This window comes from Choristoneura fumiferana, chromosome 6 (genome assembly GCF_025370935.1).
Source record: "Choristoneura fumiferana chromosome 6, NRCan_CFum_1, whole genome shotgun sequence".
NCBI classification, from domain to species: domain Eukaryota; kingdom Metazoa; phylum Arthropoda; class Insecta; order Lepidoptera; family Tortricidae; genus Choristoneura; species Choristoneura fumiferana.
The window spans coordinates 9,361,480-9,388,380 of NC_133477.1; the positions used below are offsets into that span (position 1 = coordinate 9,361,480).

The 26,901-nt window shown below is 33.9% G+C and overlaps 1 protein-coding gene across 1 annotated transcript; it reads left to right on the forward strand.

Moving 5' to 3' along the window:
- Window positions 1-12,620: 12,620 nt before the first annotated feature.
- Window positions 12,621-26,870, forward strand: LOC141428657 (sialin-like). The gene is made up of 6 exons (XM_074088664.1): window positions 12,621-12,963; window positions 13,045-13,222; window positions 20,159-20,373; window positions 23,273-23,509; window positions 25,897-26,106; window positions 26,631-26,870. The coding sequence occupies exons 2-6, from the start codon at window positions 13,114-13,116 to the stop codon at window positions 26,868-26,870; spliced, it is 1,011 nt and encodes a 336-aa protein (XP_073944765.1). The 5' UTR covers window positions 12,621-12,963; window positions 13,045-13,113.
- Window positions 26,871-26,901: the final 31 nt, after the last annotated feature.

Genomic DNA, 26,901 nt, shown 5'->3' on the forward strand with positions numbered 1-26,901 from the left:
TGATGTGAAAACCTAGAACCTATTGCAAAATAATTAATCTGTTCAGTAAATCGATTATTTATTAATTGAATAGATCAAAGTATTTTTGTCTATTTTATTATTTACAATATATGAGATGAAGCATGAAGGACTAGTGCTCTAATTATATAACTTAGCAGTACCATGCTCTGGCAATAAGGTGTTATTTGAAATGTCTCTTTAAAAAAAAAACGTTTATAGTGACAGTTCATCAAACATTAAATAAAAAAGTAATTATTATTGTAATGATTATTGAAATTATGAAAGTAAATATTTAATCTTCATTATTGGCGTCCGTTTGATTGTATATTGATTGTATTTACTAGTAGTTAAATAATTTTGTTGAGTTAAATTGTTAGTTATGTAAATATTGGAATGATGCGATACATTTCCGAGATATCCAATTTCATTCACCAATAATTATAAAATCGCATAAGAGTCGACGCTAGCGCGCGACCTAGAGTAGTTATTTGTTATGCAAGGTTGGAAAGTAACTGTTTGGCACGAGTGCTTATATTGAAAGCCGAGCAAGCGAAGGATTCTAGGGTTCAAAAGAAGAATCCTGAGCGTAGTCGAGGGTTTCAAAGGCACGAGATGCTAAACAACTTTACAGCCGAGCGGAACACACAATTTTTCACCTCACGACAGCGAGAAAAATAGGTAGATGGAAGAAAATAAATTGAACACTCTTATAAATCAGTTTCAGGTTATGCTAGCTAGCTTATACCAGTGGCTTTTTCTAAATCGCAGAAGTCTCATTATCCCATGGAAATATGAAACTTCTGCGAATTTAAGCCGCGCGATGTACTTTTGTTCGTAGTTTATTCTACTTGGTCTCTTTTACTATGGCCGTGCAGAGCGGGCGGGGTAGGGGTGGGGAAGTGGGGAACTAGCGCACTGACCGCGCGGCGGCGACCACCGCCCGGCTCTTTCAAAGTTCAAATTAATCGACGAGAGTAGCTGATGATGGTGAATTTTCAAAATAGCATAGCAGCGTCAAATGAATGAGTGTAGAAATGAATTGTACCTTTTTATAAAGAGCATATCCTATTCTTTACTTTAGTTATACGTATCTTGGCGTTAAAGCGTGAAATAATTGAAAAAACTAAACGATTAACAAAAAAAACTGGATAAATTATTAAAAATGTTCGTATTTGGTGCCAGATTGCGCTGAAACTGTAAGGGGTATCGCTTTTGTATGTATGAAAGGTTTATAGTAAATTTATCTAGGATTATTTCGTTCATAGACACTTTTTATGTATCGTGTACGGTTTTCTTTTAAAATGGAAAATATTGCGGTCCGGGACATATTCGAGGGCGTGGGCGGTGAAGCTCGCCCCGGAGGGGGGGGGGAGAGTGGATTATATTTAACTTTGCTCTATAACATATCCTGATAGATAAAAGTCTCCCATTAATTTTGCCAAATTTTCCATACATTTGAATTTAGTTTTTTTAACCTAATTTGTGCTACGTGGAGAACGTCAAGGCGGCGTAAAGTCAGATGTAAATTCATCATTTGAACTCTTCATTTTAATTTACTTATCAAAAATTAATTCACCGGACTGAACTCATGAACATTCTGAGTGAACATTACTTTGGCGGGGTTTCATGACAGGCGCTTGTAAAACTTTGTATGATATACGTAGCGAAAGTAGGAAATTACCAACTCGTGCCGGCTCAAAACACTCGCTTCGCTAGTGTTTTAAGTTCTCCGCCACTCGTCAGTAATTGCCTACTTTCCGCACTTGTATCATAAATAACTATTGCCTGATATTTTATCGTGAGCAATATTGCTCCGACACCTTATTCTGTATTCTCGTGAGTTGTGCGTAATATGAGTGTTCGCTATACAGGCGTTTTAGTTCATAAAAATGATGAATATTCTGCATCGACAAAGTGGGTTAATGGCATACGTAACATCTACGCTACGCGTAGTCGAGCTGGGACCCCTTTATACATCATTACTAAGTGTTCTTTGGAAAAGCATATTACTTTACTAGTTGGCTTCCTTTGAATATAATTTTATATAATAATAAAATACTTAACACAAGTTAGTTTCATGTGGTGCTGGCCATTGTTTTTGTGCATGATGGAAAAGTGAAAAGCTTAAATAAATAAAAGTGTAACTCGTGGTGGAATAAACTTTATACAATAATAATTAGGTGTTTAAAATGATTTCATTATAGGTAACCTGCCAAGCGCGCAATCAGCGGTATCGGCAATTTTTGAAAAAATATTAGTATTTCTTTTACAAATATGTATATTTGTTTACTCGCAAATGTGATGAAAAACATTGTATGTCGCACGGGCGGTACTAGAATTACGAACATCGACTCATTAAAGCCTCTAATTGGCTATCGTTCGTAATTCTTTATTTACCGCCCTTAAGACACAATGTACTATTATGATTGTCGCCACAGTAATTAATGCACGGCCGATCATGATAGGTCGATTAGATTCGTCGGCCTAAGATAGTATTTATTTACACACAATATATACAAAAAACAACAAATTTAGTACAACAGCAGAGAAAAATTAAATTAAAACTAACTTATTCTAAATCTAAAATTCTATATTTACAAATATCACCTAGATTGCTACTATTAGGTGGGGGGTCCATAAGGCACGCCGCGTTTCCTCATTGTATGGCAAAGCCAATACGTTGGCCGAGGAAAGTGCCTATGGTGATCTGAGGAACTAGTTGTGAAACTTAAGTGAAAAAAATAGCTTTGAATAGATTCCGCTGGTTTTAGTACTACAAAATAACGATCTAGAAAGTGATTCAATGTTGTAATGGAATACCTTTAACTGGTTTCAATTAGCTATCAGTCGTTGACATCGATTGTGTATATTTACCACACTATCGTGTTGTAATATTTAGCAAATATTGATTGGATACATTTGCTACATGCTGATATGCTGAGTGGAGCATTCTATAGCTCGTCTGGCATTCTATCTTTCCCTTTGCCAATAATTATAGTTGCTTCTTTACTATTCGATATTTACGTCACTTTGTGACTATTGGTTTCATTTTTATAGCCACAAGTTGGGTTTTAAAATGTGCTACCGTACTTGTAATCAATGCACGAGAATAATAACGTAATGTTGTTACATGGACAGAGTTATAAACTCAAATTACGCTTTGTGATAAAATGTGATATCTTTAAGCAATATATTGTTATCTAGTCTAGTCTATGTGCTTAGTTTGAAATAAAACATGAATGTATCATGTCTTATTTGAATATCAAGTCAAGTGAAATTGAACAACACATATTTAGGATATTTACAAAGTGTTTTTAATTGATTTTTGAGACACAAAACACTATGTCTTATGACAAAGAATTAGTATTTAGTAAATCCACAATTAATTCAACTGCTTTGTTTAATTAAATTCTGATCTTGTCTCGGTTGCGTAGTTACACACATTCAACCTTGGCTGGGATACATTATGTAAATGATAAGCCTATAATGATACGAACTATAGGATAGTATGCCTTAAGTTTACTTTATGTGACATTGACAGATTGCCTATGAACTTGACTTACATGCAAATTAGGAACCTACCTATAGGTAGAGTCATTCACGATGACGCGTGCCGTGGTTCTTATTACAATGTCATTAATGTCTAATTTTATCAAAATCACGCGTCTTCGTGGATGGCACTAGGTATAATAATTATTATATTATATTATAATAATTATAAGTATATAATGCAGGACTGCATAGGCAGTCCTGTATTATATACTCACACCGTGATTTATTATAGTTTTTTGAATACTGTTATTTATTAATTAGTATTAACTCTACGTTTATATTGAAACCCGAACAATGACATTTTTTTCGGTATTTAGATATTAAGTATAATTCATTATGACTTATTCTAACTCTGACTTGTACTAATAAAAATAGCACTTAACTTTATATACTCAGCGGCATAAAATTTGTCCCACTCTACATACAAAATTACTAATACTCACACCGTGATTTATTGTAATTTTTTGAATACCGTAAATTATTAATTAGTATTAACTCTAAGTTTATATTGAAACCCGATTAATGACGGTATCGGTATAAGGTATAATACACCTAATGGTATTTAGATATTAAGTATAATAAATTATGACTTATCAGTGGCATAAAATTTGGCCCACTCTACATACAAAATTACCTATTACTGAATACATTTGAGGGCCAGATTTTTTGCCGCTTATATTTTGTAAATGGATTCCTGAATCGAAAAATAACTTGCATAAGCCTGTATTTTAGAAATACCATCTATTCAGTATAGTAAGCTAAGTTAGATCGACACGGCAAAACTTATTAGTTCGTAGAAATGTATTGTAATCAACAAAATCTGTAGATATAGATAATAAAGTGAAAGTCAAAATAATATTTGCATAAGCATGTATATGTTAAATACCTATGAAGTTCAATATCATTTACAATAATACATAAGTTAGATTTACAGCCGCACTTGATCATTCAATCAAAGTTTTATTCGTAAATTAAACCATCTAAGACTAAAAAAATGCTAAATACCGAATGTCAATTTAAATAAATAATATATAAAAAATTAAATAGGTTGTTCTAATAGTTTAATATAGTGCGTTTGCAAAATATTAAGCAATTGTATAATAAGGTCTGTCCAAAAAATATTGCTTCAGCTTTCTGTCAAATGTATTTGCAATAAATGTTTATTACCTACTACTATATTAACACACTACAGCGCAACATCTCTAATTTTTCTCTTTTCTTCTATTTATGTTTTTACTATGTTTTTGTTGTAATAAAGTGTGTTTTTTTACACTAATAAATGTTGTGAGTTTGAGTTTGAAAAACAGTACCTAACCTAAATACTCATACTACTATAGTAGGTATTCACTTTCGCACTTATTTCTCGCCTGCATTGTTTACCAGCTGTTAATTTTAATGTCGATCATCAACGAGACATTGACTCCTCATCTGCCACACACAATGGTCAGAATACTTTCGTATAATTACTTGCAATTCAAACAACAAAGTCTATGATTACGTCTATTGGCGGTAAAGACGAGCGCTAATTATTACGGCAAATTGAAACAGCGCCTAAAAGGCACCATATTGTTGTTATTATTTCACAAGTAATAAGAATTAAAACTGAATTTTATTTTCTTTATCATATCGCAAATATTTCAAGTAAAATAATATCCATTACACTAGATTATTTAAACCTCAAATTTACGAGTACATAATGATTCATTAGTACCCTTGAACAAGACAATATTCAGGTAAGTAGGTATTGTCACGAAAATAAGGTAATTAAAGTGTAATTGTTCTAAAAACAGACTAGATTACTTCCAAAATATTTCCAGTTGGCCACTGAAACAAATAATATTTGGTGAGTCTTGGCTAATTCATATCTACCGCCAGTTTTGTTAGTTACTTGGTTGTATTAATAACCCAGTAAAGTAGGTATTATTCATATACTTACCACAAAGTTGGTTTGATAATTAAAACCACACAAAGGGTGCAAATTACAAAATAAAAAGTGTACGCAATAAATAATAATTGCAAGAGATAACGCCACAATATTATTTTAATTAATTTATAAATGGATATTCATGTTATGTTGTCATACATTTTATGAGAACCTTTACACGTTGTTTGTTTAACATGAAATCGGATACAAAAGAAACATTGCGAGCTTACTCTGAACATTGTTACACAAGTAATGAAACATTTAACAAAGAAAAACAGGAGTTGTAAAGTACAATAGACACTGTAACAACGTCGAACGCAATGTAAAATACAGTCCTTAAATAGTAGATTGTACAACAAGAGCATAAAACGAGCCATTTTATCCAAGACGTTCATATAGCCACCCGAGTTGGCACGGCGTGGGTGGATAGACACATCGAGGGGAAAATGGGTTTAATGTTCGAGTTTTACACTCTGCTTTTCACTTCAAATGCGAGGAAATGAAATAGCAACAGTGGAATCAATTGTTCACTTACTATGTACCTTTTATTTTTCATGCATTACTATGTATAAATATATTTTTTTGGTTCTATTGATTTATTTTGAATAATTATTAAAAAATATGTAGAAACTTTTTTGTTTGTGGCTGTTGACACCTTGGTCTTAGACGAAGATTTAACTTTATGCACTAGAGCATAAAAAGTCATTGTATGCCTCCTAGATCCAGCATAAACACGAACTTTACGAGCATGAGAAGCAAAAATAGGCTTTTTTATACAAATTGCCGGGGATCCAAAATCTATATACTTCCAGTCGCTCTAGAAACTTGAAATTTCGTATGAAAAGAAAAGACTGAAAATCTTATTTTTTTATTTCTGTCAATTATTTACGTCAGTAACCAATTCAAAATTACGAAATCATTATCATCATCACCATGTCAGCCGAAAGACGTCCACTGCTGGACATAGGCCTCCCCCAAGGCTCTCCACTCAGACCGGTCTTGTGCTTTCCGCATCCACCGCGATCCCGCGATCTTAACCTCAAGAAAACTTAACCGTTATAGTTATCCTTGTAAATTTGATATACTTTTTGATATACTTACTACCATTTTGAATTTTCCAAAATTTTTCCACCGACCGGTTTAGATTTTAGAGGGGGGGGGAGGCTCGATTTTAATGAAAATTTGGACTTTAAAGATGAATATGTTGCAAATAAATCACTGGATTGAAAAATCGTATGGCTGTAATTAATTCATGTTGAATAAATAGGTACACATGCAGATATATTGCGACATCATTCTTGCTGATACCTATCCTGCAAGTTTCCTGTTCGGCATTTTAAATCCATGAACCATCCAGCTTTGACTTAGACTAATTTTGGAAAACAACTTACCTTTCAGGTTTCAAAATTTTCCCGTATATTGTTTTGATTGATTTATTGCTTCACAATCTAGGTATACCGACCATTTTTAGAAAAAAAATCTAGTATTGCAAAAGTAATATTTGACATTGTTTGGGTGATTTCGCATTGCCAATCCCCGTATCATGTTAGTAAATCATTATTTTTACAACTACTAAATTCTAGATGGTACTCATATTCGCTCGCCGTTGTAGGGAACCATCACTGAACTATTCCTAAAATATAGTTTCAAACACTACTTATAAGTCACAAAACGATTTTTACCAAAAAGGTTAAATAAAGATCGGTTTTATCGTAAACAAGCGGTCAAACGGAATAATTTCATCACATAGAAGAGACCGTTGATGACAGAGTAGTATTGTAAAAGGGACTCCATGGGAACTGTAGCGCGGTTTTATGGTTCTTGAACACTAATCACACATTCGGCCCTGACTTCTCATAATGCAAGCGAGGAGGTTAACTTGCCCTGCTGTAACTCCCATGCCCATTATTCGTTAGTCAGGGCTTAACAATGATAGACGCGTTATGATTCTTGGTTTACAGTTGGTCCTATTGAAAAACGTGTTTATGTATGCTTAAAAATGCGTATGAATGACGCATGCAAGAATGAGGATTTCTGTCACAGGCTAAGGCACTGTACTTCGATTTTTTTTTGCATATGAAAAAGGGTAAACAATCGACTCGTCAAAGTCTTTTAAGTATATTAAAAACATTCTTAAAAAACAGTGACTGTGACTATTGCTTATAATACCAAAAACATGTAAATGATAATATGTCCTTGCTAATTGCTAGGTACATATCTGCTATGACTAATTTTTTTAACAGTGTTTTTCAATAAAAAGACGTCAAGATTGCTTACCTTTTTTCTAATGTTAAAAAAACGAAGTATAGTTATGTAACATCGTGAGGTCCGTTTGACAACTTTGATATATATTTTTTTTATCTTTATTTTTTATGGAACTTTGATCAAAAGATGAACATGTCAGTTCCCAAAGGCTAACTTTAAAAACACCACAACAGCCAAACGATTAAAATGAGTAACTACTCGTGCCAAGAGGGACATGACATGTCCTCCAAACTATACCACCGGATCCCCTGCCACAGGGTGGCAAACCTGCGCACGGATTCTCTTACACAGAACTCGAAACAAATGTCTACCACAAATCTGTCTACTCACTTATCTAAAAGTCCGTATACAAATCGAGCAGCCTTCGACCAAGGCTCCGACAGTATGGCTTGGAAAATAGCAACATTTAAGATAAACTTTGATATTTGTTTTAAGTTTCAGATTGGTAAAATACCTAAAGCAGCTAATCAAAGGGACATGTCTCGCGATACTATCGCCATCTAGCGATATATTACCTGTCTAGAAACCTTATTATACTCTGTTACAACATAATTATTGTTTCTAATAATATAGCTCGAGATCGAGAGAGAGATAGCTTACGCTATCAAAAATATCTGAACACGATACTAATCGTTGATCGGAGTGAACACGACTATTGTTAGAGCCTTAAGGGCATGTTCAGATATTTTTGATAGCGTAAGCACAATGTGTATTGTGGCGTAAGTGTGTACATGTAAATGAACTCGACTGTTCAAGCATGGGTACCCACCAGGAGTAACTTTATACGAGAAAAAATACTGTTCTAAGTAACCAGAATTGCTTACTATAATTTTTTTCAAAGAGATCATAGAACCTTTTTTGTATATTCGTATGTTACTGTAAGTAATAGATTCTAGTAAACCATAAATTTATAAAAAATAATAACTGCCTAGTAACAAATCTTTCTCTGCTGTTAGACAGTAACGTAAATACAATCAACTAGATTTTTGAGAACTCCGATTGGAATTCAGTAAATTCAACGTTCAATTAAAGTTTCAATTCGACTTACAGATTTAATGGTTTTAAGGCTATTATTATAAAACTTTTCACATATGACACGTCTATACTATGCAACTTTAGTTAATAAGCATAGTCTGTACTAATGAAAGAACCGGCCAAGAGCGTGTCGGACACGCCCGAAATAGGGTTCCGCAGCCATTACGAAAAAATTAGGTAATATTTTTCTAACGATTTCGTATTTTATACGGAATCTTACAAGTTTAGGTATATTTTATACCTTAGGCTGCTATTTACTCTTGAACTACTAATAATTCTCAAGCAAACTTAGCCTTCATTTTTTCAACATTTTCCACCCACCGGTTTAGATTTTAGAGGAAGGGGGGACGCTCGATTTTAATGAAAATTTGCACTTTAAAGTTGAATATTTCGCAAACAAATCACTGAATCCAAAAATTCGAAAAAATTAGCAAACCCCTAATGGTTTTAAAAGATCTATCCAACCATACCCCACACTATAGGGTTGGATGAGAACAAAAAATCACCCCCACTTTACGTGTATACCGTACCGTATTTTTTTTTTGAATAAGTATACCATTTTGCCTGCATAGTTTACATATATATATCTGTGCAATATTACAGCTTTCTATCATTGATAGTCCCTGAGCAAAGCCGTGGACGGACAGACAGACAGACATACAGACACACAGACAGACAGACATGGCGAAACTATAAGGATTCCGTTTTTGCCATTTTGGCCCCGGAACCCTAAAAACGCTATAATATAATATTACGATATTTTATATCATAACGTTACAGTCTGGACGCACCTTACGAGTAAGTATTAAATTATGGAAAAAAGTAGGTACTTACCGGGAACAAAATAACTAGGTAATACAATTGGTGATGATTTACGAGTAGGTTGAAGACTCAGGGGGCAAAATAAAATCCGACACGTCATGGGTGTTACTTCTGACGAACAGGTAAGTGGTCAGGTAAGTAATTATTTAATTAAAATATAAGCATTGTTTTATTTGGAAACAAACAGCAATACGTAAAATAAAGCCATTTCTTAAAGTGTCATAGGTATTTTTTAAGATGGAATTCTTCTGGAGATTACTGTTTTATACATTTTTAATAGCTTCTCTACTGGGAAAAATCTGAGTAAAATGGCAAAATCTCGCCAATTGAGATCAAATCAGTCCAAATCATTCCGCCATTTCCATTTTTGGCCTGCCCCTGCTCCGTTGCCCGTCGCATAGAAACCAATCTATGGATATCTAAAAGTTCTGTCCTTAGTTTATTTTTTATATATACTCGTAAGATTATCTCGACTAGCAACTTCTTAGATGTTTCCTTCAATCAAGAGGCCATAAATGAACTTGATTTTTTATCAGTAAAATACAATGTCTCGCTTACGTAACATCCGTAATCATACTGACCAATCCATCCAATACAATCATTTATACAAATTATTCACCGAGCCGATAAATTTGAATTAGCCGTTAAACTTGAATGCGTTATAGGAGTATAACTTGTAATTGCGTTGTAGGAGTATATTATTGTATTTCTTGTACTTTTTTTATTTAATCATGCAAAAAAAAATTATATCATTGACTTTTGTTACTTTGTTATTATACTAGTTACACATTAATCATATAAAATCGTTTATTGACATTAAGGTAAGTAATTAACTGTTATGCCTAAGTTTTTTACGGCTTATATATATAAAATCCCTAAACACTATGACAGATATATATATGCTTATGCCAGCTTAATTTATTTTGGTCTGATAGATTGACAGTTGTCTAGGCTATCATCTCAGCTTATATATTTACGTCCTACTGCAGAGTACAGGCGTTTTCCTTACACGGATAAAATATATAGGTAGAGTCATTCACGATGACGCGTGCCGTGGTTCCTATCTTATTAAAATGTATTAATGTCTAATTTTGATAAAATCACGTGTCTTCGTGGATGGCACTAGGTATAATATACTTACCTACAAGTCTGTAGGAGTTGATGTTCAGAAATTTGCGCCCTGTTGTAAATGTTTCAGTGCCGACTTTAAACAAGTATGGTCGACTTAATAAGATTGAACAATGTTTTAATTGAACCTTGGAGATTCAGGTTATCATGGTTGATCCACCATTACCCCCTCATATTTCGTTTCCTAATTTTTTTACCGAATAACAGGAAAATTCACCAGAACGGGCAAAATTGATCCCCGATAAACAGTCATATTAAAAAAAAACTATGCAGATTATCAGATAAAGATTCAACGTGCCATTTTAATTAAATATAAACAGAAAAAAAGACTGGATAATTTATTCATTTTAATTCTCTACTGGATACACCTGAGGCTTGAAGGAAACAATAATTAAATGGGCCACAATACGCAGACGCTGTCTTGCCGGTTACTATCACAACAATGTATGTAAATGACCTAAATATGGATACTTTGTAAGGTTATCATGCGTTAACTACATGAATAAAATAACACATTGTGAAATGACGTAATTACAAATTACAGCAAATTATAAACACAGCATATAAAGAAGAATTAAAACAATAAGTATTATACTATTGCCTGCTGCCTATTACATAAAAAGAAAAACAGAATTAATTATAAGTATTTGTATTTTCAATCGTTTTTTTTTGAAATTTGTGCAATAAACGTAGCATTTTGCTACCGAATTAACCGAATAATAAGTAGAAATATAGCTCTAAGCCACATAGGAAGGTTTTAAGTTAGCGTGTGATTTCCGTTTCCTTGTTTGTTATATGATTACAATAAAATCACCTTAGTATTTGTAACTCATTTTCTTTAGGTGATGCAAGGAACCTAGTTAAGTACTTCAAAATATACGAAAGCAAGTACACCTTTAACCCATTTCATTATTACTTCAAGTACTACGCAAATAATCTTTGCTATAACCTTACAATTGCCTTACTTAATAGTATTTATACTGTCCTTTTACGATTCAAGTGTGCTTAATTTATCACGTGTATTGTTATCATGGTTGAAATTAAAAATGAGTAACTCGACGCGAAACCGACTTTAATTTTAGACTTGTAATACTGTAGCCGCTGTGGTTCAAATTCAAATACACTAGTGTTTTACTTAAAGCATTTTAAGTTAGAGCGTGAGATTTATGCACAGTCAAGAAAGGTCATTAACGGACGCACAATACGCTGATATTGTTCTTTTGTAGTACTTAAGTTGATGGTTTACTGCAATTTACCTCTCTTATATTATTAAAATTACTTAATAAAAATTATATCAAGTAGCTACGAACTTTGACTCTTCCATTACATTGTCATGAAAAAATTCCGCTGGGTAAACATTTATACAGTTCTAGGAAACAAGTACATATCCGTTGTAAGTAATAAACTGAAATAGGTTTCCTTGTTATTTATTTTGCGACACTTCTAAGAATTTTAACTTATCCAAGAAATCTTAATAAGAATGATTGATTAGCCTGTTTTGATTAATTCACTGAGCAAATCTGGTTGCTATTGGTATTTAAAATGTAATTGTAAATAATTCGAACATCTGATACTGTTTTAGTTTAATCACACTTGACAAATTGCTACAAGGAATTAATTCTGAAAAGATACTAAGTATGACAATAAATTAAGTAACACAGTAACTTGATTGATTTTGTATCGTAGATGTGGTTCATATTTAATGTGTAGGTACCTTAAATAATAGCTAAACCAAATGATTTACGAGTGATGACTAATAACAACAAGAAACTGAGCTATTATAACACAAGGCTTTGATGCTAGTCATACATACAGACATATCATGTAAGGTATATTGACACAGCTAACGTCAGACAAGTTTGTGGAGTGCACAAAATAACAGCGGGCATTCTGAGCGAAATCACGATATATTGACGGTATCGCTGACCCTAAAACGATGTACCTTTAGCGGCCTGCTCGACCAAGGTCAGCAGCCTCGTGGGCATGATGCTTACATCAAAAAACGTAACTCAAACTCAATTACATTTCGCCATGTGCTGACGTTAATCCTACAGCGGTACACATATCGGTAACAACGTTAGTAAAGCTTGCGAACACGCAAGCTATCAGTGCTCTCTGTCCACGCTGGGATGTACTCGTGTGCGAATACGATTTAATTTAAACATTAAACAAAACATGTAATTTGTATTACTGTTTGAATTGAGTTGACTTTGTGACCGTGCGTTTCTAATATTTAGGTGCGATATATTATATTTTTACAATTTTTGATTGTTTTTCAAAAGTAGAGTCAAATCAAAATGCCAAATTGTTTGTTACAGAATAAGCGCGGGCATTTAAAGGTTTTGATATAAGTAAAGTGCTGTGATACTTTATAATACTTTACAATAATGGTGGAGAATCAGGATGTTCGAGCGCAGGCGCACCATTTGTTGGGGCAAAAGACGCCAAAGGACAATAGACTGAAAGATACTTCTTTGACCAGATTTCTACGATCATGTAAGTTTTTTACGAAAGAAAGTGACTTAAATTTGCCCTGTTTTAAAATGTAAATGGCAGGATATTGTTATCGTCATTATAACTTAATATTTTCGTGATTATCTGAATGAATAAGTTATACATAAGTTACATTGGGCACTTCAGTGTTTCTTCAAAGTAAAACATAAATTTCAGACGCGTTTGCTAGTTAAATTAAGTTTTGTAAAATATTAAGAAAGTAGGGCCGTAAGTCTACACATATTTTACTCAATTAATGCTTCGAACGTTAGTAAAAGTATAGTGCTGTAAAAATCGGTAGCAAAACATTATTATTTGCTTGAAAATACGAGCGAGAGTTACCGGTCCTTTTAATGTTTCTCCACCAGAAGTTTCTGGGGTACTAAAACTTCATAGTTTCATACTCAACACTATTTAATGTGTGAAGTTATTGAAAACCTTCTCGATACATGAAACGCAATTTGACAACACATCATTATTCTAAATTTGTTTCAAATGTAATTCAGGTCAACATTTCAGATTTATGCTATAAAGGTCAGTTTAATAGTTTTAAAATGGAAAGAACATGTAAAGCTTGAACTAGGTTTAAAATCAAATCACAATTTATTTTGTTCCAGCAAATGACCATTATAAACTTAATTCAAACTTGTGAACAAACATACTGGACTGATTGATAAGGTGTTCGTTTAATGTTATAGTATATTTATTATATATAGTTATTATTACATTTTCCTCTTTTTATTAGTGCAGATACATGCAAATAAAATTAACTAAGTATCTACTGGTAGAGTTCAATGAACTAGCTGTATATTGTGGCCTTATATTAATAGCTTTGTGTACTATATTTAAAATTAATATGGCCTGTGTTATATATTGGACCATTATCTATTTTGCAAATCCGTTGCTCTATTTTTCACGTAAAGAATAAAATAAAATCATCAATATACAACATTCATAAAAATGGACTGATCCGTAACTAAAGCACTTTGACTTGACGCCGCCGCTATCTAAGATACGAGTAAGTAGCGGATAACATTTACAACTATGTGATCACAAGTTATGCGAGATTTTTGTGATAAGTAGTAAATATCGCAATCCGTTTTAGGACAACGCATATTACAAATAATATTTATTCAACTCTTAGGGTCATTTGCACGGTCCAGAGTTTTTAGGGTTCCGTACCTCAAAAGGAAAAAACGGAACCTTTATAGGATCACTTTTTGTCCGTCTGTCTGACAAGGCCCTTTTTCTCGGGAGCGCGTGGAGGTATCAAGCTGAAATTTATATCAAATACTGAAGTCTACTGTCCCTTGGAGCTGTGAAAAAATCAAACTTCTAAGCCAACGCAATCAAAAGATGCAGCCGTTTATGCTGCAAATTTCCGCAAATTTTCGAAACTCGCAGGGAATCAAAACCTACAGGGTACTTCCCGTAAACTCAGAATCTTGAAATTTGGTATGAAGGTAGCTATTATAACACAACTAACTAGAAAAGTCTGAAAATCTTGATTTCTGGTCTGTCTGTAAATATCAATGACCAATATAATCTGACCCCGCACTACGTACATTTTGCTTAAGAGTAGGGCTCTGCATACACTGATCACTCGGAAAAAGAGAGAAATATCTTCAAGACACGATTCCCGTTTACTTACATACCTATAAATGTGTACGGAACCCTCGGTGCGCGAGTCCGACTCGCACTTGTCCGGTTTTTTTGGGGCTGAGACGCTGGAGCTAGGTCCTTGCTTTTGTTTACGTGTGTTTAATTTATTTGAAGTGCTTTATAGAATGATGAACGGGTAGTCGGAAAAATGCACGGTCCAGAGTTAACTATAATTTTATAACTCCGACTTAAGTGCTAAACCAGGGTGTGTACCTATTGGTTGCTGATATAAGTCATCTTTACTTGCTTAAATAATCTCACTTGCTTAAAAAACACGTTTTCGCTAAACCAAATTAAAGTAACGATTTAGATATTACTCGTAGATGCATCTTATGCTTTTACATAAGTAAAAGAAAAAATAAACTTTTTTGAAGTTTTTTATTGACTTCTTTTACTTCATCATCGTCCCCGTCATAATCAGCTGTAGGACGTCCACGTTGGATTGGAGTCGTGTTTAGGCGCCAGGATATTCGTTGGTTTTATTTCCAAAAGCGAGACGCGATAAACCTAAAGTCTAGTATCGCTATCAGAGCTCTACCTAATTTTTTTTATAGTGAAAAATAACAGCAATCATTTGACGTTTATAAAAAAAATACAAATGGACCTCAAGTATCGAATTTATCAGTAATATTAGATTGTTAAAAAACAAGAAAAAATACACGCAAACAAAAAAAGATATTCCTTTTTTTATTGCTAGAGAAATATATTTATTTACAAAACGCCTAGCTCAATCCACTTTGACGTCCGCAAAAACATTCAAAAAAATATTGAACTAATTGACGGAGAAATAAACGCAAGCTAATCAGAGCCTTATTCGTAAGACTTGAAAGTGAATGACATTTAACAAATGCCTATCAGGTTTTTTGTCAGCGATCGTATATTTTTATAACCGATACATAATTATGTTTTTTACGACTTAGCAGAAAACCTAATTTGCCATTACAACCTGATTTTTGACCTCGTTGGGTTGCCATGGGTGAGAATTCTTTACTTAGGCTGAAACTATACGTAGGAGGACTTAGAAACAGATCTCAAACAGATAATGTTTAACTTTACATTTTGACGTTGTTAATAGTAAATTGTGTCTTAAGGGCGGTAAATAAGGAATTACGAACGAGAGTCTATTAGAAGCCCGAAGTCGAAGACTGAGGGCTTTAATGAGTCGATGTTCGTAATTCTAGTACCGCCCGTGCGACATACAATGTTTTTCATCACATTTGCGAGTAAAATTTTATATTTCTAAAAGAAAAAATATAATTGTTCCAAATATTGGCGATACCTTAGGCTGCGCTCTTGGCAGCGCCGCCCTCCCCCTCCCTCAGCATGTGCCTGAGCCGCATGTGCATGTGGTCCTGCTGCTGCGCCATGCGCGCGCATGCACCTTCAGTACGGACACGGACTCTTTACCGACCTTGGGCTTCATGACAAGAAAATTTATACGCGCAATGACTCATTTACCGACCACGGGTTTCATGACAAGCACATTAAGGTCGAGGGTTTTATTTGGGGGATTGCAACCAAGGTAGCCTGCATGTTTCGACGCTATTTACGAGCAAGTGTGATGAAATAGTTATTTATGTGGCTGGTGCATAATGAGGGGCATTAAAGTACGAGTGTGGTTTTATGAAACGAGCCGAAGGCATAATAGGGAACACATAATAGGGAAGTTATGGTATGCATGTAGATAAAAAAATATTTATTACTGCATAATCAGCGGCGTCTTCATGTAGCGCCCGTGTACAATTATTACTTTAGCGCCATCTAGGAAGCGCGCGGTCAAAATGGAATAGGTACATAATGCCCGGCCGGCGCCCCTAACACCGCTGCGCCCGTGTGCAACGCACACCCTGCACTATAGGTAGAGACGCCTCTGTGCATAATCAACTGATTAAAAATTAAAAACGGCCTTATTTCACCACACTGACAGCTGCGACTAAGTATTAAACCGCATTAACATTTATCTGTCGTGTTGCGTCGTGACGCATCAGAACGGTTTCGGTTTCATACATTTTATAAAGTTGCGTTCACATTTATCTGATGCAGTGTGCTGCGACAACTTATGTATCACCACACAAGCTATAGAGTGACAGAGATACAGCGAGCATCACCACACAACGCGACAGATAAATGTAAATGCAGCTTTAATTTCATGTCAAGATTTAGCGATAAATCTACAAATTTTAGACTAGGAAAAATAATTCCTGTTTCACAACATAATTATTATTAAATTTAGATACATATAAACTAGATTGTCACTGAGAATGGTCACGTTGGTGAAATAGGGTCCTGTTATAAGTAAAAGAATGTCATGAAATTACAACATATACGGTGGAGGAAACAGAATCGTACAAGGATAGATTTTTCATAATCAATTTCACGATGGATGTACCTACTGTCGAACAAATTGAATCATGATCAGGGTGGAACCTTTGCGCTACTAATGTCATGTTGACATCTCATACTTTTGTCAAGGAAATCATAGTGAAATGGATTATGAAAAGGTTCCATCCCGGGTTATGATTCAATTTGTTCGACCGTACCTATCAAGTGTCAACATAATATGTATTAATAGCGACGTTCCCTATGTTGCTATGTTATTTTTTTATTATAATTACCTATTTACATTGGCGTTAAAAACAATTAAGTACATATTTTATGTAGGATATTAGATGTTCCACTGCTTTTTTTCCCACCCTCTCTATCCTTTGTAATATTTTTGCGAATTGGTAATCTAGCCAATTTGTGTCGAAACGTCAAAAAGATTTTTTAAATTAAAGTCAAAGTCGATATATCTTTATTCATTCATTTAATAAGCAGTTATGAATATAAAAGAAATCAACCACCAGTTAGGAAAAGTCGCTGTTGAGAAGAATCCGGCAAAAATCTCAACAAATAACCGAATAAATAATTCAAATAAATAATCAGCCCAAAGAATTAAGCACAATTCAAACTGTATTTTATATAAAAAAGTCCAGTGAAGTTTAATTTAAATAAATGCACATTACACACACTAAACGCTTTTTATTATATTTCCGGATTCCTCTAAATATTAACATTTATTAACACATCCTATTTCACGTTTGACGTGAAACGGTAATTAATTCCTAAAATTTTAATTATGCCTTAATTGGTGGTCACTCTTAGTTATGACACATTAAAAATAATTTCACAATATTTTCATTAAATAGGTATATAACTAGGTGTTTGTACAACGGCATAAATGAGTTTTGGTGAGACCTAGCTAAATCTATTTGTCGCCCCCATAACCCCTTACATAGCAATTTTCATCTTAATATTATTGCAGTAGTTTCATAAATATTACTCTGTTAACGGGCAGATATGTACAAATACAATCAGATTCTAAATATTGTGTTTATATTTAGGTGAAGTCAAAAATTTACATCAGTTCTAAGCATCTTCGCTTGGGACTATGAATTGGGAAAAGCGAAACCAAGGTACAGTCAGTAACAAAGATATTATGAATACAGCCAAAGTGAAAAAAATATACCTACACAAACTTAAAGTTAAGTCAATAAAGTCCTGTTTTTTTGTTGCTGACTGTACAGGACAGGAGAACAAGTGACCAATAATAAACTAACACTAAAACCAAAAATAAAAAACAAATCGATATCTTTATTAGAGCCTTGAGAAATTCTATTATTTCCTGACGTTAATCTTCATCTTTCTTTAGCACATAAAATAAGAAAAATCCGACAGACAAAGTAAGTACAAGAACTAGAACGCTAAAATTTTGCGATGTCCTTTATGGTAAAGATAAGATACAAAGTCCGCTGTATGGTCTTCTCTCGCGGGGTAGAAAAAGCATAATAAAGGCTTCAATTATTTATTTACGTAAATCTGTTTAACACTACACAAGTAAACTTCTTAAAAAATGTATGTATAACTGTGTGGACGTATTAATTGAAAGTATATTGATAAATATTGAACTAAACAATTTAATGTTTACATTATACATAGTATATAGCGGTAAAGGCGAACCTAGATAATCAACTTTCGCAAGATCGAAAGTTGTTTGTGTGGGATAGCTACGGGCTTACTGGCCCTTAGACCTTTGATTGTGCGCTTAACTTATGTTATATGAGTGGCAACATCCAATCTAACTTGAGTGGTATACATACAGTTTCATATCTTTTTTAACATTTAAAAAGGAAAGTTCTAACTGAAGACTAACTGACTGACTTCTTATTAAAAAAATCTGAAATTTTAGGAAAATGAGCATATAATTATTTTATACGTCAACAAAATGGTTCAATATTAACGAATACCTATACAAATGGTTACTTAGGAATTTTTCAAGCTTCTAAGCATCTCGAATAAGTATTAAGAACACGTTCATCTTACGTGACTTAAATAACATTATTCGATTGTATGAAATTTTAAAAATTCATGATGGTCTCGCATTTTTTGACTGTTATTTACATAATATTTTAAAAAAGACGGCGATCGTTAGGATTTCGTTATTTCATACCTACTCAAAGATCATTATCTCCGATATCTTACAAAGCAGTTTTGAGCGTCTATTACCGTTTTTAGTGATAACGTTATAAAATTACAATAGTATCTTAATAATTCTAATTTTATACTTAAATTATTTTTTCAACAATAAAATATCTTTAACGTTTGGCTGTATAAATACCACCATGGTAGAAATGTTGTTATCTTTCGTCGTGCATATACTTGAAATTACAATATAAACCTAAATATGCAAATGGCTGTTAGGGTGATTTAACAAATTCACCAAAACAAACTTATTTGCATAAGGCTACTGTTCTCCGTTTAATTTGTAGAGTTTTGACAACGTTATTTTGAGGTTCACCAGAGGAACATACTTGTATTATATCCAAGGTTAACCCTTTGAATCGTACGGTATTATTTTTGTCATCAGTGTTTTAATTGCAACTGGGACCTTTTTAACATGATTTTTTTTATATAAATTTAATTGGTATTTTAAATTGATTTCTTCAATTGATGTTTTGCAAACGGTATAAATAACCGTAATAAAATAAATAATCAAAAAATTTACACGGGGCAATTAAATGTTAGGGGAAACAATCAGGCGGGTCGTCTGATGGAAAGCAATTACCGCCGCTCATGAACAGCCATAACATAATATGTAACATAGTTTGATAAATGATGAATTCAGTGGCTACTTCCATATATACATTGTGTTTGTTAAGGATCATATTAATTACGGGTTAATTTTGTGGTAAAAAAGTCTAAAATGACTAAAATAAAAAGTATTAATATTTTTTTTAGGTTGCTACATTCCACAACGCTACATCCTTGGTGTAATGGGCCTTCTTGGAGTATGCAATGCGTACACGATGAGAGTATGTCTCAACCTAGCTATTACACAGATGGTGAACAAAACCAGGGACCATACAGATGGTGAGACATCTCATAACTTCACTGACGTAATTATATGCCCAAATGACCTACTGCCGGCCAACACAACTGTAATTGAAAACCCAGTAAGTGTTCTATATTATATTCGTCAAACGTATTGTAATGACACGCATAGTACGGCCAAGGACTTTAATTAATTAGCCACCATGGAACCTTTTCAAAGAAAAAGTCATTACGATTTCCCTTAAAATAAATAAAGTCCTTGTCCGTACGAGTATTAAAATCAATCCTCTACAAGCGCTTGTAAAGCTTCCGTTAACTTTTTTTAGCGTTCCATACCTCAGTTAGCAAAAATTGGAACACTTATAGGGGTTATAGTTGTAGGGGTAGGGGTTGTTTTGTTCTCCGTCCGACCGTCAGTCCGTTTGTCCGTTCGTCCGTCTGTCAAGACTGTTTTCTCAGGAACACGTAGTGATATTAAGCTGAAATTAATACCAAATAATTTTAACTACGTTACACTGAAGATGTATAAAATGCAATAATTAAAAAGTCAATGATATTTTTATATTAGGTGGTATTAACATAAATAAAGCTGTTTTGGTAGAGTGGAAGGATTTTATTTTGCTTAAGATACTAATCATAATCTCTGGAAACGTATTGATACAGTTAATATTAGAAGTAAACCTATGAAGTCTCTATTCGTTATCGCTGATAACAAAACTAGGTTAAAGCCATCGCTTGGATAAATTCCATTACGTACGAATCTGATATGTTGACAGTGATGATTGAAAGTACAGTCAGCAACAGATATACCGACAAGCTCTTACTTGCAGATAGGAGAATCTTGTGTAAGTACACATATTTGCTGTACCCTGCACGTAATGTCTAAAGCATGTAGAAGGATCAACCAAAAGGCGTGAGAATCTTCTTAATCTAGGTCAATGAAATTGAACTCTTATATTAAAACCAATTCAATTGTTGTGCTATGTTTTTGTTTACCGAATCAATACGACGGAAGCCGTTTCAAAATACGACGTACATTGTACACCTACTTGCTTGTTTTTTAATCATCATATAAACTTTATTAAAAATTTCAATTAATTTGAAAATGAACTCATAAAAATAATTCATACTTTTTATAACGTTAATCTAAGACTAACCTAACCGACAAAAAGTTGGAAAACCCCCGACTTTGTCATTTCAAAGTTCAATATTTCAAAAACGGCTGAACAGATTTGCATAAAACATGTCTAAGAACCATCGCTAAAAAACCTGCTATCAAATAAAAGAACCACATTCAAATCGGTCCACCCGTTTAAGAGCTACGGTGCCACAGACAGACAGACATACAGACACACAAACACACAGACACACATAGCGGTCAAACTTATAACACCCCTCTTTTTGCGTCGGGGAATAAAAACTGCACTGTAAGAAAAGACAATGCTGCTCTTCTTTGTCAAGTTTTTATAAGTAAAAACATTGAACAATCATTTAGCATTCAGCCAGTTAAAAGTCACACTAAAAATAAATACTTACATAAATTAAATTAAATTGACTTAGGCTGACGGATCCGAGAATGTCCCAATGCTACTTGGTGGAGAAACTTCGAAATACTAGCAAAAACAGTATCATCAAATTCTTAAGACAGAGCTAAATGGTGCAAACATAAATCAAACGGCCGGTCCCAAATATAAACTTGACGTTAAATTATGAGTAACATAGATATTTACAAGCCTATATACATTCCTCTATAAATCGACATCTTAAATTTCTCAGTAGGTTGTTTATCATTCTATAATTTACATAGGGCATACTAATAACAATACGTGATATGACTGCGGTCAGCGCTAAGTAATTGAAACTTGTACAGTCACCAACACTAGTAATCTCTGACCACTCCGGTACTTTGTCTACGTGGAAAACCAATACAGTCAGCAACGCTACTAATCTGAGCACTCCGTTACTTTGTCTAAGTTTATGGAAGTCGGTTACTTATCAGCTCTTTTAAGCAAGTTTCAAAACGGTTGTTTTCATTTTTAACCGTTCTGAAATAGTTCTGGCTATAATTTTTTCTGGCTTCCGCCCTTCTACTAGTGTCCTATTTCACGAAGTTACAAGTTACAATTTACAAGCGGTAGTCATTGTTTAACTATATGAATTGAAAAGAGACTACCGCTTGTAAATACGGTATTTGACAACTCCTGATTTTGCCATATCTTAATATTATTATGAAAATATAGATAAACAGATAGTGTTTAGCGAAGAGACAATTTAAATCGGTTGAAAATTGGATTTAAAGTAATTTTTTGAAAAATCTATATAATTGTCTCTTACTCAAACGCTTTTCTCTATGCAGCAAGTATGGCAGTACTGGCGTGTGACATCACATGCCAGTATGTCTTTCTCTGTCTAATCTTTAATTTCAAACCTTTATAACATTGTTATTTGTAAAGGTAGCTTAAACATTGTTTTTCTATTCGATAACAGGCATTGTGTAGTTTTAATTTATAAAACATATAAAAAATAGTTAATTACCGTATTGTAACTTGTTAGCTTTGCGAAATGGGCCTCTTTTAAAGCATTTTCTATAAGTTGCTAACGGCTACTTTGGATATTGTCTCGATATTGGTTGAATCAATAATATGTAGTGTCAATGTAACTTTTTATTTAAAACTAGCCTTTACCTTGTGTCTTTGTTCTCGTACTAGTATTAGTAGGATAAGTACGATTTGATTTTACAGTCGAAGGCATAGCGTCAAATATATTATTTATTATGTATACATCGACCTTATGGTTGGTGGAATAAAGGTGTATAGATATTTTTGACGTCTTGGTAACGTACATATATTTATGCCCTTGACTGTACCTAACCTTTTTGTACTTATGCTATGATAGGGTCCAAGAATATTTATGGTAGTTTATTTACGTTCATAACTGTACTGATTGTACACATGCCGCAGAATGACATTCTCAATTACTGCAATACCTACCAACTTTAATGTTGTCATCGTCTATTTCCAGTACGGCATATTTAAATGGGATGAGAAAACACAAGGTCTGATTCTAAGTGGATTTTACTATGGCTACGCGGCGACTCAAGTCCCAGGAGGATACTTGGCTGAAAGATTCGGAGGCAAGTGGACCCTTGGTATTGGTCTACTCAGTACAGCTCTGTTCACATTCCTGACTCCAGTGGTGATCAGAACAGGAGGCGCGACATGGCTATTCATCCTTCGAATACTTCAAGGAATGGGAGAGGTATTTTTTTATTACTTTACTCACGAGTATGTTTTATGATATATATTTTTACTAACGCAACACGTAACATAACATAAAATTAGATGTAGACATTTGGTACAGTAAATAACAACGGTTCAAGCTATATATTTTTTTTATTTAATGTTTTTTCACTTGTATCATGTTATTAATCAGTAGCCTTGAGTTAAATTATTGTAGGTATAGGATTTTATTTCCCCATGTATGATTTAAGCTCAGTATTTCTGCTTTAGGCTCGCTCAGCTGTTTCCACCAGAGATATGCTGTGCGAGGATAGGTAAATGAAGCGTTTCTATTCATCATCAGCATGAAAAACATATTTCTCGCAACATATCCTCGCACATCTTTGGTGGAAATACAGCCTTATACTACTAATTGTTGACATTCTTCTTGTTATTGTCATTCAAAAGCAACTAAATTAATAAATTATGTAAAAAGTCATAAAAAAAACTGACTTAAAAACTGTCTGTAAGCAAAAATGGTTAACAAAAAATGAAACAGACTCCAAATAACACTAAAAAGTTAAAAATAACTACGGAATCTAGTTTTTTCAATTTACTTATCTACCTACTCGTAATCTTTTCTTATACTCAATCTTATCCTAGCGAAAAATAACATAAAAATATTGCTAGTTTTGGAGTCATGTCGGCTCCACTGTGACGATAGCAATTAGCTACGATTGGCTTCTAAGAGAGATAATGCGTAGTTCTAACAGAAACAGGTACCTATGAACAAAAATAGGAAATTCATACCGGTATCTATGTAAGAGGAACATTTAAATTTCAAATTCAACACGTACATACCTAAATTAAATCGTATTCTTTTTATATTGCTTGATGCGCAATCATTTTATTTACTCTATTCAAATATTCTAAATTCCATAGAAGGTGGCTACACCATTATAGTCCATTGTCGAGTTTGAGCAATGTATAATAAGTTAGCATGGCGCCTCTTGGTCCGACATCAGTATTCAAGTAAAGTAGCGTCTCTCTTCAACACAGACCTTTGACGACAAAGTTTAGATTCTAAGCGGTGCTTCAACTATAGATAAAGGACTAAACAGTTAACTCTTGACTGCAAGTAGCGACCAACTTTAATGTAAACCTTTATCTATTTATTCAAATCTGTTCTGGTAGATTTGGTTCCTCTCAACACATGCTGTCTATACGCATCTTGTCTAATACGTGTTTTGTCAAATTTTATGTTTTTTTTTAAATTATTAATTTTGACTAGAACGCTCTATAACTTATTTGCATGCCGTCCAATATTCGTTTAGTCGAAGACACAATATCACTTCAGATATTTTAAGCTATATTAATAAATTGATCGTCAGTTCTCAGTAAAGATCACTCAAGATGTTATCCTTATGCGTTTATGTATGTCTAGGTTGACTTAAGTATTCTTGTTAAATCACTTTTAACTTGCAGGTATAAAAGTGCCTTTAGACACGTTCCTGGCTAGGTAAAGTCTTAAAGTTGACGGCTTATTATCAGGTTTGACCAGTTATAGTGGGGTCAAAAAACTTTTTATTTTTTACTGTCGAATACTGTCGCTATATACTCGTATTTAAGTCGTTGGCATAATTTTCGTTTTCATAAATAATATTTCAATTTAATATTTATGACATGTTTTATATTCACAGTGACAGTTTTATTGAAAAAATCCAAAAATTAGGAAGGTGTTCAGAAAATTGGACATTTAACACCGATAATTATGGTTATACTGTTAGATAACAGAATGAAACTTTGTTGTGTGATAGATATTTAACACACAAATTAACCAATAAATTAAAAATACTTATTTATTATCCTTGAACATATTTAAACAAAATGTACAATGTACTGAAATAGATACTTACACAGATCACTCGCGTATTAATAATGGTCGAGATAAGTCCGAAATGTTTCGAATTAATTCGAATCAATCAGTGGTTTCTTTCCAAAGCGAGCTCAAACTGATAGACAACCGTGACCGAGCTCCGTTTCCTTTCGTTCGAGCTTGTTTTTGAGTAAGAATACGGACTGGTTCGCAATATGTGGAGCATAAAATCGGCTATTAATTAATACTATAGTGACTCTACTGAGTCTGTGTCTCTATTAAAATAATTTTGTCACATACATACTATTTTTTATTCAAATTTAATCCATTATCTGTGGTAGTCGGTACCAACCAGCGGTGCTTTTTCTCAGTCAGGGAACATCGGTGAAATCTATCTCTGGCTTCTAAGTTGGCAATGCTTCTTAAACCTCACGGATTCTGTATGTCACGGATAGCCACCGGTGATGGTTCTTACTTACTATCAGATGGACTTCTAGTTTGTTTGCCGTCCAAATTCACAAAAACATGTAGCATTCTCTTTGAAACTACAGGGTCCAACAATGCCTGCACTCATGATCATGCTGGCGCGATGGGTGCCACCTCATGAACGGTCATTCCAAGGAGCCCTGGTCTTCGGCGGAGCACAGATCGGCAACATCTTCGGCTCCTTCATGTCTGGTTTCCTCCTTGCTGATGGGAGAGACTGGGCTTACGTGTTTTACTTCTTTGGCGGCTTTGGACTGATCTGGTTTACTTTGTGGGTATGTTGATGCGATATTTATAAGAATTTTAACTTGAAAGGATACAAACCGCGACTCGTCTATAACACTTCCTAATTTGTGATCCTATGTTAATGCATACATTTATATAAGAATTAGCAGGTCTGATGGTTTATACAGGATTTTGGGGAACCACTGTTGGAGGAAATATAAACTTATGTACCTAGTAATAGGGGGGATCGTCCTGAAATCTGTCTGTAAGTAACAAGTTTAGTTCAACAAAACATTATTAACCTGTTGTTTGCTGCTAACGCAAATATGGGTCAGACTGAATTGTTTTTCTGCTATCTTCTTTTTCTGCAAACGACCGGTTAATAATCTTACCCATAATTACTTGTGTGACATTCAATATTAAGAAGAAAACGTCTTTGTAAACATGTATGACAAAGTACTAATTTTATTAAAAACAATAGAGTTTGAATATAGATGTAATGATGAACCTTTTTCTGTAACGGGAAGCCTATTAGATTTGATCAACTCTATTCCTGGATGGCTTGTATTTTCAGAGTCTACTTTGCTACAGTACGCCAAACACGCATCCCTTCATCACAAAACGAGAGCTGAACTACTTGAATGCAAATGTGACGACGGCCGAGAACAAAGCTGCGAAGGACCCAGTCCCGTGGAAGGCTATTTTGAGATCATGGCCGGTCTGGGCGCTAGTTTGTGCTGCTGTAAGTTACCAACCTCTATTTTATAAACTACTTTATCACGCGAGGAAGCTTATCGTCACGAAAGAAAGGTAAAAGTTCCTTGGGGAAGTATTGGCAAAGTTCT